We start from the raw sequence: 19,764 nt of genomic DNA on the forward strand, positions 1-19,764 counted from the left end.
AGCATAGCTAGTTTTTCCCCATCTTTGTCTATTACAGGTGTGTGTATATTTATATGTATTAACTAGGAAGGCATGCTCTATATGAGACAGAGCATGCCTTCCTAGTTCAAGCTTCTTTTCGTTATTTGTATAACTCAGAACCACCTTCTATTACAAATAAATGAACCTGGGCAAGATTTACTATACAATGATTTTATCATCAATTTACTCTTTTTTAAAAATTGAAATCTCTGGCCTCCAGTCAAATGCAAACATTTGATGATTAAATATCAGAATGTCCATAGAGCATTTCTGCGAGAAAGAACTCTGCGCGCCATGCTGATTAATAAAAATAACCTCTTCTTTAAACAGCTGCTGTAAACCTACCATTTTACTCTCCTTTGGCAATCTCAGGATGATGAATGAGCCATATATTACGCTACCTTGGCTCCAAATTTAACAGGAGGAGGAAAAGATGACATAGAAGCATGCCAGCTGAGTTATAAGATGTCATCCTAAATTATTCTGCTAAATCTTCATTTACACCCTCATTTACTTTCTCCCACATAAACCAGAAGACGTGCCATTAGTAGCCTACTAAGCCCACTTGAACTCTTGCCCTTCGATCTGAAAGCCATTAACCACGACCCTAATGTCTGCCCCCTTTCACAGGAATGCCTAGGTAATTTCTCATACATTACATCAGTAACCACATGTGAAACAGTTATACAAGCTGGCTTCATTCAGAGGCTGAGGAATATTTTCCTCTGCTTCATTTCTGAACAAATGGGCTACTGTATTACTTTGTTTGCCCTAGCATGGGTGTCCTTGAATGGCCTCACGCACCAAAGGCAAAATCCTGCTCTTGCTGAAGCCAGTAAGAGTTTTGCCATTGACTTTAGTGGGAACGGAATCAGGCCCCCACTTCATAGACAGATAGAAAGCAGCTTCTTATAAAAACATGGTATAGTCCTCTGAGGACAGATCAGAGATTAAACACATACCATACAGGCTTCCACTGGAGTCAGTACGGAGGCAGACAGCTCCAGCTGGAGCTAGAGGAGATGTTGTGCCAGAGACAACATTGGCTCCTGGAGCCCCACAAAGCCTCTATAGCAGCGTTTCTCAACCTTTTTGATACCAGGGACTGTGTCCGGGAGATCTAAGGGACCGGAGCTGGTCCACAGACTGGTTGTGGAGAAACACTGTTCTACAGCATCATTGAAAAGGCTGAAACATCCATTCCTCAATGCACATGGCCAGCCCAGGGGAGTTAGGGCATTACCTCACGCTCTCTGGAAGGAAAGCAACACATAGTCTTTGTGGATGGGATAGCACAGGTACCAAAGGAATCTCCTTGCACCGTCTCCCCTTCCTTGAAAACCTGTGCAGGACTGGGCACAAACTTGTCAAGAGCTTCCCAGTTATGTCTATTGAGGGCAATGGTAGCAGCATCAGCCCCTCAGTCTTCAGTTCCAATGCAATTATGTATCCACTGGTATCACCAGCTTGTCTCCTACTGAAAGAATGCCGCAAATCTTAGGCAACTGTAAAGAGAGCGGATGCCATTTGGAAAAATGAAATTTTGAGTGCTCTGCCTTCTTCTGGCTTTGAAATCTATAAGTAGTCTGGACATTCCGCGAACAGTATCTTCTAGCCACTGCTTCTCCCAGCACTGCTTCTTCGCATGCTTAGCGCAATAAGCCTCAGGTGACACATAACAGGATTCATCACCGAATTTGGTCAGCTGGATGGATCGTTAGCTTCCCTGGAGTGGGTACCGATGGGGAGTACAATGTGAACACTGATCCATACCCCGCCTCCCAGGACTCAAACAACTAACAACCACCACCTCTTATCTATACTAGATCAGGTCAAAACTCAAAACCATTATACAAAACTACAGCAACCAAACCGGAATCAATACTTTCAAACTTGGGTCCCCAAACTTAGGCACCTGAAGTGGGGTCTGCACATTGCTGAACACACTTCACTCCTGCCAAAATCAACTGAGGGCACTTGGCACCCTGTAGGAAGGCACCTTAAACATTAACCCACCACACAAACTAGTCTGATTTTCAGCGTACCCACCATTCTATTCGAGCTGAGAACCACTCAACATCTCTAACAATACAGACACTTATTTAGGTGGCCAACCCTGGGGATGCAAGCACTACTTTTTGGTGACCAGGAGGTTGTATCACCACCAGTCTTGGGACACAGATCTGACAATCCTTCTATGCTTCGAAGGTAGACACGCCAGTTTCCACATGGTGATGCATTAAGATAGTGAAGTTAACTCATGCCCAATCATATAAAATATCAGGTGTGCCCAAGGGAGACTTAGGTTATGAGTGTTATGAGAACTTCCTTACAGTCCTCCTTTTAAAATCTCAACCAGGGGTTTCATCCCCGATACTCTGAGATGCAGCACAGTCACTTTTGTCTACGCTGCTGTTCCCCTTGCACCTCAGTTGTTTTTCGCTGCTTGACAGCATAGCTCCTCCAGGTGTCCTGCTGCCCAGGATCTCCCCAATTGCCAGGTGTCTCCAAAGTCCAATTCTGGAGGTTTCTACAGTTGGCAGACAATGAGGGGAAGTGCGTCACCCCTTCCCCAATTGCTGGGTTATTCTTTGATTTGAAGGGCTAACAGACGGCACACTTGGATGAGAAGGAGTATGTGTCAGAGCTAGGAATAGAACCTAATGTTAAGGGATCTGGATGCCAAATTCTCAGTTAAAATTAATGGTACTTACTTATCAAAATCCCCTGGGCAGCTCTGACTATTTCAGCTTAAATGTCTTGGCATTCCAGCTCCTGCTGTAAACACTACAACATTTTCAGTGAATAATATCCAGTGTAGGAAGGCAATATCATATAGTTTCCATATTATATAATATCTTTTGCTAGGCAGAGAGAGAGAGAAAGAGAGAATGAAAGCTCTCTTCCTCCAGGTTGGGCTTTACTTTGTGTTTTCATTTAAAAACAAAACTGAACACACAATGTAAACAAGTCAGTTATAGTACTCATCATCCAGTATAAATCACACAGCATGCGCTGTATGTTAGCATTTGCTATGAAGATTTTTATGTGTAGCACAAATACTGTAAAATAGGAATTTGCTAATAATCTGAAAAGGAACTCTGCTTTGACTTCTTCAGGTTTAGCCAGGGGCCATTACTCATATGAGCATATTTTAATTCCTGGTACTTTTTGTGCTGCTCTTCTACTGAACAGTCCAAGCTGGTAGACATTGCTCAAAAAGATTCCATGAATATTCACTCAAACTCCTATGTGGTTTCACCTTGGCTATTGTCATACTCCCTTTGTGATCACTCATCACCAATGGTCATGTGATCCAGTGTAACTGGCATGGATGTTCATGCCTATGAATTTCAAAATTGCATGTGTGTTTGTATTTGTGCTGGGCGTGTTTATGCAGCTATCCAATCAGGGAATAGAAAAAATAAATTTTAGCTTATCTGACCCATCATAACCAACACTGCTCTTATGTCAACTACACACAGAACTATTTGCAATCTATCCATGAAGTCATCTCTGCCCCTTATCAACAGATCCCACATGATGGTGAAAGACCTACTGCTTGAGGTGCTCCTTCCAAAATATTGTTCAGGTGCACAGGCTGGGCAGCACAGGAAAGTTTTCATTGCCTATGCTGCACCAACTCTGTGCTGAATACATTTTCAGTCACTCTGGGTTTTTATACCATGCGCACCAGCACAGTATCTGAGTGCCTTATATGACCCAGTTTTACAGATGGGCTATGCAACCCACAACTCCCAAAGTCAATGAGGGATGTGGTTGATCAGCACCTCTAAAACTCAGGCCGTTAGTGTGTCCAGGGCTGTTAATTTGTTTTCTTTCAAAAGATCGGACTTCTTTCTTTTTTATAAATTATTCATCCAGTCTCTGATTTTCCTGCTGAACTTTCCAGTGGGAGTCAAAGGGCATGTGATGAACACAATCTGGAAACAAAAACGATCTTGTTACATATCTGAATAGCGCATAATGTGGAGAATTCAGTGAGAAAAGGGTGTTGGATGGAAAGCCCCAAAAGAAACAAAAGGATGAAAGATGTTCATTGAGAGGTCCTCTACTCTCTTTACACGATGATTAGTCACACTGGATTTGGGTGATGCCTTATTTGGCAAAATATTTGCAGCAACAAATTCCATAAGTACTCACTCAGCAGATACAAAAGAGTAACAAAACAATAAATAACCCTGCTATCTCAAACATGTTTCATCCACACATCCCCCACTTTTGTTTTAATTTGTGAGCTAAAAAATAAGTAAATTAAAAAAAAAAAGATTTTTTGCTGACCTGCAAATTACTTTTTATCTAGAAGAAAACAAAGAAGTGAAACACATCAAGGACACAACTTGGAAAACGTTCACGTAATCACTGAGATAGGAGGGCGTCAGTGTAAGAATTCCATGTCTCAGAACTATGTGCAGTACTTGCACAGGAGTAAGAAGTGGTCAACACCCTGCATCTCGGTGTCTTTTTAGAACTCAGTTCAAAGCAAATCCCTAAAGAGCTAGATTCTTCAGCCGGTGTAGTGCAAAGCCAATGAAAAATACCACAAAAGAGGCTGGCCTTTTGTACCTCCAGCCCTGATCAGAAATGGAAGTGGTTCAAATCTCATGGAAAACTTGACCCTGGAAGAACTCCAGATGAATTGGACAGACTCAAGTTGTTCTGTATGCTTGTCTGGACCATATCCAAACCTTTGATGGTTTACCAATCATGAAGTTAATGTGTGTCAGCTGACTGCATTGGCTGCTATGGAAAGGTCTATCCTCTTAACCCAAAGCCGGAGAGAAAATTAAGTAAGTAACCGTTAGAGTGTTTTGGCTCATTAATGGCCTAAAGTTGACAGAGACAGTGCTGTTAGGCATTATTTTTCATCCCCCAACCAGCTTTCTGGCCATGCGGTGGCTGGGCTGGAGCCTCATTAGTGAAAGGGAACCTTTAATGGGGAAGACTCCCTCCCAGAAGCCATGCTGGGGGTCGGTGAGCCAGAGCTGTGGAGGAGGCAGCTCTCAGCCCCAATTGGTGGTGGTGGGGTGGAATGGGGAGTGCTGGGAGCGCCTTTAGTGAACTCCTTTGCAGAGGTGGCCAGATTGCTGTGTGCCAGCCTTCTACCACTGATACTGTGGTGGGATCCAGCGTCACAGCCATACTTGTACAGCTTCCAAATGGTGCAGAGGTGAGGGGGCATGGCTAGAGGCACCCTACAAAAACTGGCACCTAACCAGCTACCTATGAAGCTTATGCCTAATGCAGGCCTGGAGGCTGATAGCACAGTGCAAGGGCACCAGTGTCCCATATGCAAATCTACTGCCTCTGATTTTTCATAGGCAGATGCAAGTGTGTGTCAGCTAACTCCATGTAGGCTAAATGACTTCTAATGCATGGGAAACCTGCAGATTTCACTACTGTGAGGATAGTAACACTAGACAATTAAAAAAATAAATAAATCCTTGTTATCCCCAGAAGTAGTTCCCTCACTCAAATGATCTCACTTCTTTCTTAGAAAGGCAGCTCTTGAACTGTGATTCATTTTCACTGATGACATAGCCCTGGATCAGACTTCAGCAATGACTAATTATTGGGCAAGATTATCTGGAACTCAACAGATCATTCAGGACTGAGCAGAGAAATCCAACAGCCATGTCATCAAACACTCAGTTTGGGCCAAGCTAAAAATAGAGCTAATGAAGTGTTACTGTAGTTGCCTGCCTTACTGTACAAAATAAACTATTCAATTTTTCCTATCAGGAGAAAGGCCTTATTTAAATATTACAGTAATTAACTTATATTGGCACAATAGCCTTAAGAGTATATTTTCTTTAAAAATAACTACATATTCATATATGAAACAAGTGCAGGATCCAGTCTAAGGGTATGTCTTCACTACCGGCCGGATCAGCGGGCAGAGATCAATCCAGCAGGAATCAATTTATTGTGTCTAGTCTAGACACGATAAATCGATCCCCGCGCGCTCTCCCGTCAACTTCTGTGCTCCAGTTCGGCGAGAGGCACCGGCGGAGTCAATGGGGAAGCGGAAGCAGTCGACTCAGCACAATGAAGACACCACGGTAAGTCATTTGAAGTACATTGCCTTCAGCTACGTTATCCACATAGCTGAAGCTGCATAACTTAGATTAAACCCCCCAGTGTAGACCAGGCCTAACTTAAAGCACATAGTAAATGGTTACTTTGTAGGCAACTCTGTCCTCGGGTACATCAGTATTACTCTTGTGGAAGTCAATGGGAATTGTGTATGGATGCCTGGGTCCTTTTATCTGGCCCAATAACTGGCCACATGTTATTAGGTGCTTACACAGTTTGCCATCCTGTGTAACAGAGGCCAAAGAATCTCACCCATCCATTGCTGCATCAAGGTGTTAACTTGTAGTTGACTTAGAGCATCTCATTTAGAAAGACATCAAATCCCATATAAAGACTTCAGGGCCCCAATTTTTAAAGGTATTTAGGCGTATCTGCACTCAGCATTGTGATCCCTGACTGCTTCAGGAATCTAAATCTTATTTTCAAAAGAGATTTAGGCACTTATGAGATTCATAAGTGCCGAAATCTCTTTTGAAAATGAGATTTAGACTTCTAAATCAGTTATATGTTACAATGCTGAGCACAGTAATACCTGAATATCTTTAAAAATCTAATCCCAAATGACAGAATCTGCTACATCTCTTGGTAAATTGTTGAAAACGTTAATTACTCTGACTGTTAAAAATGTGTGTCCACTTTATTTCTAGTCTAAATTTGCCTGGTTTCAGCTTCTGGCCATTGGATCTTGTCATGCCTTTGTCTGCTAAACTAAAGAGTCCTCTACTATCAGAAATCTTCCACAGAGCAACCTACAGACCGTGATCAAGTAATCTCTTAGCCTTCTCTTGGATAAACTAAACAGACTGAGCTCCCATAAAGCAGCTTGACTAGCTGTAAGATCCTCTGCCTGAGAACCTGAGGACGCTGTATAATAAAGATTGTTACAATGTTCTGGTGCCAGCAGCCCGTGTCTTCAAATGTAATATATTGGTTACTCTGTGTACACTGGAATCTGATCATAACAATGGCCTGCCTGATCCAGCTCCCATTAAAGTTAATGGAAAAACTCTGACATCAGTAGGGGATTTGTTTGTGCCCTTCATGAATTCACATAGGATGATACTCCATTCTAGTGGAGTGAGAGCTCCATTTCAATGCATTTCAGTGGAGGGTGACCGACAGTGAAGCTTTACTCCAGCATAAGAAGGTTCCACTGTGCTAGTCCCCATGAAGAATATAAGAACTGAGTCAGACCAAAGGTCCATCCGGCCCAGCATCCTGTCTGCCAACAGTGGCCAACAACAGGTGCCCCAAAGGGAGTGAACCTAACAGGCAATGATCAAGTGATCTCTCTCCTGCCATCCATCTCCACCCTCTGACAGACAGAGGCCAGGGACACCATTCCTTCCCCATCCTGGTTAGTAGCCATTAATGGACTTAACCTCCATGAATTTATCTAGTTCTCTTTTAAACCCTGTTACAGTCCTTGCTTTCACAATCTCCTCAGGCAAGGAGTTCCACAGTTGACTGTGAGCTGTGTGCAGAAGAACTTTCTTTTATTTGGTTTAAACCTGCTGCCCATTAATTTCATTTGGTGGCCCCTAGTTCTTATATTATAGGAACAAGTAAATAACTTTTCTTTATTCACTTTCCTCACACCACTCATGATTTTATATACCTCTATCATAGCCCCCCATAGTCTCCTCTTTTCCAAGCTGAAAATTCCTAGCCTCTCTAATCTCTCCTCATATGGGACCCGTGTCAAACCCCTAATCATTTCAGGTAGCCCCTTGACACACTGTAGTCCCAAGGGGAAATGGTAATGCAGAGAAGGAGGGGGAGAAGGAGCAGAGAAGCGTTACCACATTGTGTGGAGAGGAGTAAGGAGAAATCCCTGTTTCTCAGTCTTGCTACAACCCCACTTTGTGAAGAGTCAGGCCACTCTTACTAAAGCCACTCCCTGTGAGAAGCAGAGATGTGGCAGTCCTGATAGATCCTCTCTTGTTATATGAAACTCTGCTTGTGAAGAAGCTTTCTGTGAAACAAACCACTTAACCTCTTTGAGGCAAGGACTATATACTCTGTTTCTCCAGGACCTGGCACAATAGGATCCAAACTTGACCGGGGTCCCTGGATACTACTAAAATATTAATATTAAAAGAGAGTTCTACTTTATTTATGACAGCTGTTTATAAATTACCAAACTGTATACATAGGAATAAGGCTATGGCTTTGTGAAACACCAATAACTAGTTATTTAGATTTCAGACCAGGTTTGAAGGTCCAAAAATCTAAACAATTTTTAAAAGGAAGTACAAACAGTGAATGGTAGCTTTTTATACAAGGAAATGCCTTTTTAACATGAAGTGGAAAATCTTATAAGTGTACTTATATCTATCATAGATCACATTTGTCATTAATGTGCGTCATAAAACTCACTCATTTGGCTGGACAATTATAGTAATTTGTAATTTAATTAGAAACATTTGGCCAGGAAATGAATTCCAGTGGAAAGAAAAACAAAATCCATTTACATGAACTTCTGTTTTGTTTTAAATCATTCCTAAAAGTTTAAACATTCAGCAGAGCTTGGAAAGTTTGCTAAGGCACGTAGACAAAAGAGATTAAGGTAATAGATACTATGTATGTGGTGCTTCTCCAAGTCCAGATTTCAGTCCCAAGAGTGCTCCCGTTGAAATTTAATGAGAGTTTTTCAGTGGGAACAGGCTTGGATGTTTAGATATGTAAATCTGCTTCTACCAAAAGCCCTACAGTGTGCTCATGCAAATTCAAATACAAATGACCTGGAATATATATTGCCATATCTACCTTTTCTATAACGTCATTTTAAAAGCATTTGTTTACCTGGAGCAGATACACAAACCATTGGGACACATTAAGTAACAAATCTATTGATACACTACAGTGTCATTCTTTATTCTGAGACCAGTGACCAGTCTTTTGCAGATGTACCAACTCTGCATGATATCCTGGGACAAACTGACAGATGCAAATAGGAAAGAAGGGATAAAAATAATAAAATGTATAAATGAAGCCCTGGTCCCAGTGGCCTGCTCCCTGGACAAACAGAGGCAGGAACTCTTGCAGAGGCAGCATGCTTAGCCTTTTGGTGGGAGGGGAAGGAATACTTGGGGCTGCTTGTCTACACTTAAATATTATAGTGGCACAGCTGTGCCACTCTAGCATTCCAGTGTAGACACTACCTACACAGACAGCAGGCATTCTCCCACTGACGTAGGCAATCCACCTCCCTGAGAAGCAGTAGCTAGATGAACAGAAGAATTCTTCCACTGACCTAGCACTGTCTACACCGGGGATGAAGTCAATTTAACTACATTACTCAGGATTGTGGATTTTTTACCCAGCGATGAAGCTAGTGTAGACCAGCCCTTAGACTACCTTTGTACAGGGACACTCAGGAGAGTTAGAGTGAATCAGCTAAAAGGTGTGAAGTCAATATCCATAAATTAAAGGGTGTTTCATTCAGGAGTAAAGTGACCATAAATTGCTGTAATTTAATCCTCATCCAAGGATTCCAGGGTGGATTAAGGGCTTGTCCGTGTGAACAATTAGTTCGCCACAAACTGGGGTGTGAATTTACTCCGCACTAGCCTGATTTACACTATCTGTCCAAGTGGACCTACTGATGCACATTAACAGTTAATGTGCTTTGACAAGTCCTTAATCCTCCCTGGAATCCTTGGACGAGGATTAAATTACAGTGAACTACGTACTATGGCCATTTTACTCCTGAATGAAATGCCCTTTAATTTATGCATGTTGACTTCACACCTTTAGCAGATTTACTTTTAACTTCACAGCATCCCCATGTACACAAGCCCTTAGGGTCACTCAGATGTGATTATTTTAGGGCATTAAGATGTCGCATCAGATCTGCTCCAACACGAACTGCCTTCCAGTCCTCCTTAGCTAGGAAAGAGGCTACAGCTCAGAGATTCAGAGGAAAACAGGAAAGTGCTCATGGTTGCCATGGGGTTGCAGAAGAGCACCTCACGAAAGGGGACATTTAGTTACAAGTATGGACGCAGTTACTATGTAGAAGTGTAAGTGGTTGAAGGGAAAATGCAGACACCTACCTGTTCACAGATAGCATCAGCTGGTCCATACATGCTTTGATCTTGTTTTGTGCTTCTAGATGAGTCATGTTTTCTGTGCTCTCTCCATTAATTGCCAGAATAATATCTCCGGGGCACAGGTTAGCCATGGCTGCCTTACTTCCAGGATTAATCTACACAAGGAAAGAAAAAAAAAGTGCTACTAAAAAGGATGCTTTGTGTGAGAACACATAGTTAAAGAAAGAGGACTAGTTCTTTGGAAAGGAAGGGACTGTAGCAAACTTCCTGTTACCAAAGCAGCTACGAGTGAACAGTTTTCAATGGAGAAGGCCATTGTGCTTTGTCTGGGATGAAGATATTTACCAGTTTGGGTGTGTTTTCAGAAGTAGCCTCAATTTTGGGGTGCCCTATTTTCTCCCCCGAAGACTGTGTTCTGCAGACACACTGGATGATTCTAGATATGGGTCTGATTCAAAGCTCTTTGAAGTAAATTAAAAGATTCCCATTGACTTCCATGAGCACTTGATAACATTCTCTTTGCAAACTTGCTTTTTTATATTCAAAAATGTAACGTAGCCCTTCACTCAAAGGGATCTGGGCACCTAAAATCCCTTGGGATCCTTTGAAAATCCCAGGCTCTATTCCCAGGCTCCATCACATGCTTGAAAACCAACTTCTGAAAAGTGCTCAAAAAATGAAAGTTGGTGGGAGTTTTTTGGCAAAAACAAAGAGAAGCATCACAGCAGTTATGCTAACAGCTTCCTTCAGAGATGTGATATTTTACATCAGCTTTCCCCAACTGCTGCTCAAATTACATGTCTCTTTCCAGTCTTGCATGAAAAATCATTATGCTTATTAAAACTCCATCACTTTTCCCCTACTGTTTTTGTATTAATGCCAAAATCTCACTAAGCTTAGAATACCTTTCTGGGGAAACTAATGACATGTCCAGGTACCATTTGTGGTTGGATTGTACAGATCTAGGGCTGAACACTATAGGTCTGAGTGAGCCATAGTTATTCAAAGCAGTTGGCATTTGCTTGTATCTGGCCCAGTATATTTCTAATTTTTGCAAAAATAAAAAATTATGTAATATGTGGGGCAGTACAGTTGCCAATAAACATGTGTCTAACTGCGTAAATTGTTGATAGCTAAATGTTTGTCCTCAAATTTCCTCCTCAGTCATTCATAGCATCTGTTTATGCTTCCACACACTTGCTATGAGAGTCACCAGCATGGTTTATCTAGTGAGAAAGTGCAGTCTGTTAGATTTTGTATTTATTCATCTCTCATTGCATTTTAAATGTGATGTTTTTTGGATACCATTTAATGACAGTCTTTATTTATACCAGAATAATCCTGTCTCTCAAGAGATGCGTGACTGCTTCAACATATTATTTTGCAGAATTACTGAGGTACATCTCTGACAGACAAATTAGGATTAAAAGGAAGTCTAATTTAGGATCGACTAGAGATTCCACCTCCCCATCCAAGTATAAATTACAAATTAGTCATGGAATTACAGTCTCTGACAACTGTTTCTTGGCAACTTTATTTTCTCATGGAAAACTCTTTGGCTTTGATTTTTTCCTATTACACACAACCCGTAATCTCTGTTACATCTTACTCTTAAATGGTACTACGCTTTTTTATATGGATTGCAGGTGACCGGCTTGCTGCTACAGAATGACAGTATTAACAACATAAAGAAACCTCCAAACATGACTGTTTGGTTAGAGAATAAAGTGAAAGGGAAATTCTCCAATATTGTGACTTGATCACTTCAGAGAGTCTCTAAGAGGAAAATGTTTTTAAACAAAAAAATCCCCACAATTTACATCCCTAGAAACTAAATTTCCTATGCTATATTCAACACGTGATTCAAAAACCAGGATCGCTACTCAGCTCCGTACTGTCTCCCTTATATGCATTGTTTGGATGGATGCAAGAAACAAACTGGGTAACAAACTACATATATCAATTGTATCAAACACTTGGGACCCAATTCAGGCCCTGGTGAATTCTGGATGCCACCAGGCATGCACACTGCAGTGTGTTATTTATTCTGAGCCTCCAGAGACACACTAGGGACCTTAATAAACAAGCACAAACATGATTCTTGCCTTAAAGAGAGAGTCTAAGTTTAAATATGACAGATGTAGTGAGACAGACGAGGGGTGAGAGGGAGACCAGGGCAATAGCAATATCACCTGGCTAATAGAGAGGCTCAGGTAGACATTTTGATTTTGAGGCCCATTTTGTACTGGTGAGGAGTATCATATGAACTCATGTTCTGATCCAGCCTCAACACCACACAGAGCCCTCTGCGGGCACAACTTGTTCCCCTGGCAGGAATAATGTGGAATGACATTCAGTGACCAGGGCAGGGAGCATCCAGTTTAAAACATACTGACTATGCCACTTGTCACAGAATACCCCCTTCATGATGATGGGTACAGAGTACCAGTGGGGCATGAACTCTAAGGGCTTATGGGGAGATCAGAACCTCTTTTCGTGTCTAATCAGAACAAGCAACCTGCACTAGGCCCTTTGATGCTTTTGACATTATGAATCAGCATTTCTCATTTAGTTTTCAGTGTTTTCAGATGGCTTATTTTGTTCTGTACAAACCATTGGGCTTTCCATCTCCTTCATTTTTAGGCTCCACTGTGATGAAAGTGTCCATTTTCTATAATGTACAAGTAAAATCTAGATTCATGATAGAGTTTTCCCCCACCATTCAGCTTAACTAAATCAGAGCTTACTTGGAGAATAAGCCATTCATAAACAGCGTTCTTTGTGGTTTCCTATTTTTAGTTTGCAATTTTTTTAAAATTACTTTGGCAACTTTCTCATATTGGAATTATTTTATCCTATTCATGGAAATGCCTTTCAAGGTCTCATCTATTTGGGATATAAACACTGGTCCTTTAGTTAGCTGGGAGGTAGTAATATGTGTCAGGCCCAACATTTGTATTGGTTGCTGAATTATGTTTAAAGCACTAATAGCCAACTTCTCCAGATTTACAGCAGTGAGATGATCCCATTGACATTCTGAGCCAAATTCAAGCCAGTGAGAAGTGGATATTAATGGGGGCCTCTAACGTGCTGGCTTTGGCCTCAACTGCATTTGACTCTTCTAGGACAGCGTTTCTCAACCAGGGGTCTGGGGCCCCCCGGGCGACCTCGAGCAGGTTTCAAGGGGTCTGCCAAGAAGGCCAGCATTAGACTCACTGGGGCCCAGGGCAAAAAGCCAAAGCCCCACCATGTGGGTCTTAAGCTTGTGCCCGGAACCCTGCCACCCAAGGCTGAAGCCAAAGCCTGCGCAATGTAGCTTCATGGAGGACCCTTGGGCATGGGGCTCCAGGCAACTGCCCTGCTTGCTACCCCCTAACACCAGCCCTGGCTTTTATATGCAGAAAATCAGTTGTTGTGGCACAGGTGGGCCGTGGAGTTTTTACAGCATGTTGGGGTGGGGGGGGGGACCCAGAAAAAGGTTGAGAATCTCTGTTCTAGGGAAGACTTACATTGGCTTCCGTGGGATTCTGCATGGATATAGGGACCCACAGAAAAATCCTAGGGCAGGATCAGGGTCTTTATAGGCATGAAAATGTGAAGTTATGTCTGGTTGTTGCCACACTAATTGGATAAGGGATCTTTTATAGCAGGGTAACAACTTTACTGCAGTTAAGACCAGGTTTGTGTTTAAAGCTTGACTCTGCTTTAAAATCTACATGGTTACTCATGGTTAGCCTTGAAATTTGGTACCCTCCAGTTCTGACATTGATCTAAATTTGGGGCCATTTGAACAAGGGGTTTCCAAGATATAACTCCAAGGAGAAACAAAACAGCTTTTCTTATAAATTGAGAGATTCCGGCAACTCATTTTTGGTCATACAGACATCAGACCAGGGCTTAGTTCATTGTACTAGGGTGTCCAATGCTCGGAAGTTACCCCACAAGAGTACAGACATGGAACTCACTAGCTCTTTGGGGAAATCAAAATTAAAAGGTTACTTCGAAAATATTTTGTCTCTTCAGTTTGGCTTGTCGCAAACCTGACCCACAGGCCTTATTTTTGTGCCAAATTGATTATCCTGAGTGTGGAGAGAGATGAATTAATAGGATTGTTAGCCTTGGAAGTTTCACACCAGCTGGAGAGCTCAAAGAGATAAGCAGCAGGCCTCTGAACCTGACCCTCTTTGGACAAAAATCTGAAAAGGGTTGGGAGACATATCTGTAAAATCTGTCTCTGCTGGGGGAGGAGGGGCATGTGAGGTTATTTTGGAGAACGTAATAAAAAAAATTGTAATTGGATATGCAAATGATTTTACTGGAAGGGGAGGGGCCTTTTGGGGGAGGGAGGGAAATGGGATGAGAGGTTTGGGCGCTGCATCACAGAGAAGGTGACAAATGGTGACGGGTGGTAGGGGAGGGGAGAGAGGCAGGGGTCTCAGGTGAAGGGCACTGGGAAGTGGACATGGGTTGAATAGCAGGGAACCAGGGGACAACTGGGGCATGGGCAACCCTCTCTCTATCATCCTATGTGAGCTGGGATCTGGGGTTCCCTGCGTATCTGACAGTCTGACCCCCCTTCCTCTCCCTTATGTGAGCCAAGTTCTGGGGTGAGGGCTTTCCTTTCTGCAGTATCCAAGCCCTCCTCCCTACCCCCATGTGAGCTGGGATTTGGGGAAGCCCAGCCCTTCTGGAAGGGGAGCTTAGAACAGGCATGCTCAGAGAAATGACCAAAAACACTGGGGTGAGGCGCTAAGAACCAGTGTGCTTAACATACATTAGAAACTCTCCTGCACTGCTGGCAGGAAGGGAGCACCCACTGACATGAATGGTTCAGTTCACGCATCTCAGAGCTATTGTTTCAAGCTATGTGCATCAACATGGAGTATTCTCTTTCCTCTGAGAACATCTCAGTGAGATGAATGGGCCACTTAATGCCTCCTTGGCCTGCACCTTTGAAGTTTGAAACGCACTTTGGGCATTTGCCTTAACTCTGTATTCCTTAGTTTCTGCTGAAATCCATGTTCTGGAAGGGTAAAAGCTATCCCCAGGGCACCCTTAACCTGTATTAATGATTTTTTTCCCAGTAATTTTGTGTTTCAGTCTGACTTGAATTCACTAAAGGGCATGTTCTAAAAATCAGTGGAGTTAAAGTGGCATAAATCAAATGAGATTTTTGGCACAGGGCTTTTGGCAGAGTGATCCATGCCTCCAGTTGGCTAGACCTGGAGTCTGCTTTAATCAATAACCAAAGTACATGTGACATGAATGAAGTATATGCCAGCAGGGTCTGAGAGTGAGCACGCACATATTAGGGAATTAAAACACTACTAAAAATCTGTGCCAGCTCATTTTATTAATTTCTTCTATATCACTCTAAAGTCACTTTCCTAACCAGAGCTCTGGACAATTTTCAAAGGAACTTTACTTGTGCATGCTTCTGAAGGTAATGAACTAGAATGGGGTGTTTTTAAGACAAAATACTGATCTGTGAATAGTCTATTGAGGCTTTGTGACAATAAGGATGCTGGAAATTATCATTGTTGAAAACAAACTTTTATTACAAGGGACAAGTGTCAAAACAAAACTGTTCCATAGTTAAGGTTATGTAAAAAAAAAAAAACTATTACAAAATCTAAGACAATATCCATGATCCATGCAGCCAGATCCTCAGCTGGAGTAAGCTGTTTGGAACGGAGTTATGACAATTTATACCAGCCAGTGATCTGCCCCATAATCTCCATATTTCCATGAAGATTTTTTTTTAACTCCAGTGGAAACAGTTAATAATAAAGACACTCACTATCAATATCTGCAATTGTTATTGAGCAGAGCCACCTGTTATCATTTCAAGCTATTTGAGGAAGCCAACATTTTGGCATACACTTTGGGATACCTTCCCTAGAGACTATTAAGTGAAGACTCAATTCTTCCATGAAGGCCAAAAGAAGTAAGTCAATATGAGATTCCCCCTCTGGGATTCCCAGTACATCTTGTCTAGCCTGTGCCCGCTTTGTCTATATTGTAAACTCTTCAGTATCTGGGCTGCCTGTATGCTGAGTTTTGCACAGAGCCTTTTATCCCAGTGAAGTCAGCGGGATTGCATAGGGGCACAAGGGTCTGATCATATTGCAAGAGAGGGGGCAAATACTGTGCAATAATCACTTGTGTACAGTTAGCATTTCCAGCTGGTCCCAAAGCATATGTGGAAGAATATCTACTTTAATTTTATATATTTAAAATTCTTTGCAGCTGATCCTGCTCAAAAGCCCCTGGACAGTTGTCACCTCCCTCTTCTGACATATGGATATTTAGAAGAAACTGGGGGAACTCAAAATTTCTCAGCCTGATTCTCCTTTATACAAGTGTAAACTGAAAGACTTCAGTGCAACTGCTCCTGTTTTATAGCTGTGTAAGCAAAAAGATGATCAGATCCTCGGTCTTTTACAACCAGTTGAAAACAGTGACTAAGGCCTTGGCTACACTGGTGCTTTAAAGCGCTGCAACTTTCTCGCTCAGGGGTGTGAAAAAAACACCCCTCTGAGCGCTGCAAGATACAGCGCTGTAAAGCGCCAGTGTAAACAGTGCCGCAGCACCGGGAGCGCGGTTCCCAGCGCTGCAAGCTAATCCCCATGAGGAGGTGGAGTACGTGCAGCACTGGGAGAGCTCTCTCCCAGCGCTGGCGCTGCGACCACACTCACACTTTGAAGTTTCGAGCGTAGCCAAGCCCTAACATTCTTTGATTTAGGAACCCTGTCTTCTTCAGATGGTCAACATCCATGATGTAGCTTGTGAGAGGAATGCATTTAATACTTGCACGTAATTCACAGATCAAGGAAGACACTATTTTTTCACAGCATTCAGTGCTAAGCTGTCTAGCACACTAAGGGTATGGCTACACTTGCAGCTGTACAGCGCTGGGAGTTACAGCTGTCTTCGTACAGCTGTGTAGGGAAAGCGCTGCAGTGTCAGTGTGGCCACATTTGCAGCATTTGCAGCGCTGTTGGGAGTGGCTGAACAGGCATTCTGAATGCATTCCGAATACCTCTGGAGGCCAATTACAGCGCTTTTGGTGGCCACACTGGTGGAGCAGCGCTGCATCACCAGCGCTGCAATCGTTATACCCCAGGCAGAGCAGGAGTAACAGCCAGCACTGCCAGCAGGGAGATGCACGCTTATGCGTGCCTTGCAAGTGTGACTATTGAGGTAATTGCACGCTGTAAACCCACTCTATGGGTGTGCGCTGGGAGCCGCGCTCCCAGCGCTGCCGCACTGATTACACTGAGGCTTTACAGCGCTGTATCTTGCAGCGCTCAGGGAGGTGTTTTTTCACACCCCTGAGCGCGAAAGTTGCAGCGCTGTAAAGTGCCAGTGTAGCCATACCCTGGGCTTAAAGAAATCTTTAAATACTTTGACTTGAGGCTTTTAAATTAGCCAGTATTCAGTGAGACAAGCTGGGTGAGGTAATCTCTTTTACTGGACCAACTTCTACTGGTGAGAGAGACAACCTTTCAAGTGTAGGCCATGTCTTCTTTACCACTTATGCTGGCAAAATTTATGTCGCTCATGGGTGTGAAAAACACTGCCCGCTGCCACAGCGACTGTCTGGAAAAGGTACAGAGAGACCTGAGGAAGAGCTGTGTGCAAGCTCAAAAGCTTTCACTAACTGAAGTAAAAGAGATTACCTCACCCTCCTTGTCTCTCTAATATCCTGGAACCAACAACACTACAATCAACTAGTATTTAGTGTCAACTGAAAGTGTTATTAACATTCCATTCACTCTCCCTGCAACGCTATTAACAAAGATATTAAAGGGCATTGGCCAGGACTCAAAATCTCTGCACCACCCCCACCTGATACCCTCTCCAATTGGATACGTTGTCAGCCAATATAAATCCATATTGCAGCATTCCTATCTAGCCCACTGGAATTAGTTTGATTCATAGTGCAGATATCTGATCAGCCATGCTTGATCCAGGCTTAGGGCTCAACTGTGTCACTCAGGGGTGTGGATTTTCACACCCTGAGCAATGCAGCTGGGTTGACCTAACTTTTTAATATAGGCCTGGCGTCAGACCAATATTTGCAAAGTATTTCTGAATTTTCAGTTGGAAGGTACTATAAGGATGTAAAGTATTAATTTGCATTGGCCCAGTAAAGTTTTCTGGGGAAGTTTTCTGTGCAAACGTACGGAGATTGAAAATAAATAAATGAAGCTATGAAAACACAAGAACTACCATGTGTTTCAGTTGAGGTGATCACACAGCACAGTTGTCTGCCTTATGAACTAGACTGGAAACATCTGTCATCTGTAATGCTCTCGAAAACTAGAATTAAAATTATGGGCAGAACAGTCCCAGTAAGCATCCTTTTGCTCTACAATACCCCCCCTCCTCTTAGCACCCAGGAGAGAAGGTATAGCCACAGGACACTGTGCTCCAGCTGGTTTCATCTGCTGGATGGCCCTAGAAGGCCACAGGCAATTGAGAGAGCATCCCTGACACTCTAATTTATACCAGGAAGCAGGCATTCCCACAAAAGGGCTGAAAAACCCAGGAGTCTATGCAAAGCCAATAGAAATCCACTGTCTGTGGCACACTTCTTTGCTCCTGCACCAAGCACAGGGACAGAAAAAGAGAGAAAGAGCTCCTGAGAGATGAATGATTAAATATGTTCTGCACTGTACAAGAAAGACCCCAAAAAAGCAAGTCCATAACCCAGAGCTAAGATGTTCATGGATAAAATATGAAATGCTGAGAAACCCTGAGGAGGTGCTAATTTGGGTTATGGGGGGGCAGGAGAAGGGGCATACAGTTATGATTACAAACAAGTTATGTTTGCTCAGCTAAAGACTGAGCTGTTGTTGGGTTTAAGAGAATTTTCACACACATCCCCATCCTCTCTCAGAACTGCCATCCACCACCACCTTCCTTCCCTCCAAGAGCAGGGGGAGCAGCAGCATCAATGAGTCTCTTTGTGATGCTGCCTGCAGCTGCTGATGTGTGGAGTGATCGGCTCTCTCCCCTGGAGACTGACACATTTCCGTCATGATGTGAAGTCTGCTTCCCCGGAGACTAATGTGGAGAGTTTGCTTTCAAATTTATGACCCTGGCTGTGGGTGGTGTCGCTAGGCCAAGCTACATTACTCCATTAGTTAAGAGAAAACACAGTTAAGTGGATAATTAGATATTATGGAAGAGATTTAACAAAAATACTAGTTACTATCTTATCTGACCACTGGAGTTTGCGTACGCTTTATAAGTGCTCATGTCTGACATCAAGCCAGTAAAAGAAAACACTCCAACAACTGTTGCTTATACTGTAATGAGCTTGGAGTTTGGAGATGCGCAACTTGATTTCCTAAGGACATTGTTTACACTTGAAACACACACACACACACACACACTTTATGCTTTCCCTCAAGGAGATCAAACTCAACACTCCCCAGCACAACAAGGAACCAACCAGAGTGACCCAAAGCCTGAACATCCCATTGTGCCCCACCTATGGTGAAACCCATGGCAATGGGGCCAAGGAGGAGGAAAACTCTGCAAGGTTCCCCCTTCCAGAATG

At 42.9% G+C, this 19,764-nt stretch overlaps 1 protein-coding gene across 1 annotated transcript in view; it reads right to left on the reverse strand.

The window, feature by feature from the left end:
- Nucleotides 1-19,764, reverse strand: part of PDLIM4 (PDZ and LIM domain 4) — a 93,299-nt gene that overhangs the window by 60,396 nt on the left and 13,139 nt on the right. The window contains exon 2 of the mRNA XM_032769184.2: nucleotides 10,197-10,348. Within this exon, the coding sequence (XP_032625075.1) occupies nucleotides 10,197-10,348 (152 nt within the window). The remainder of the gene's footprint in view (nucleotides 1-10,196; nucleotides 10,349-19,764) is intronic.

The sequence above is a fragment of the Chelonoidis abingdonii genome, chromosome 7 (genome assembly GCF_003597395.2).
Source record: "Chelonoidis abingdonii isolate Lonesome George chromosome 7, CheloAbing_2.0, whole genome shotgun sequence".
In the NCBI taxonomy this organism is placed as follows: Eukaryota; Metazoa; Chordata; order Testudines; family Testudinidae; genus Chelonoidis; species Chelonoidis abingdonii.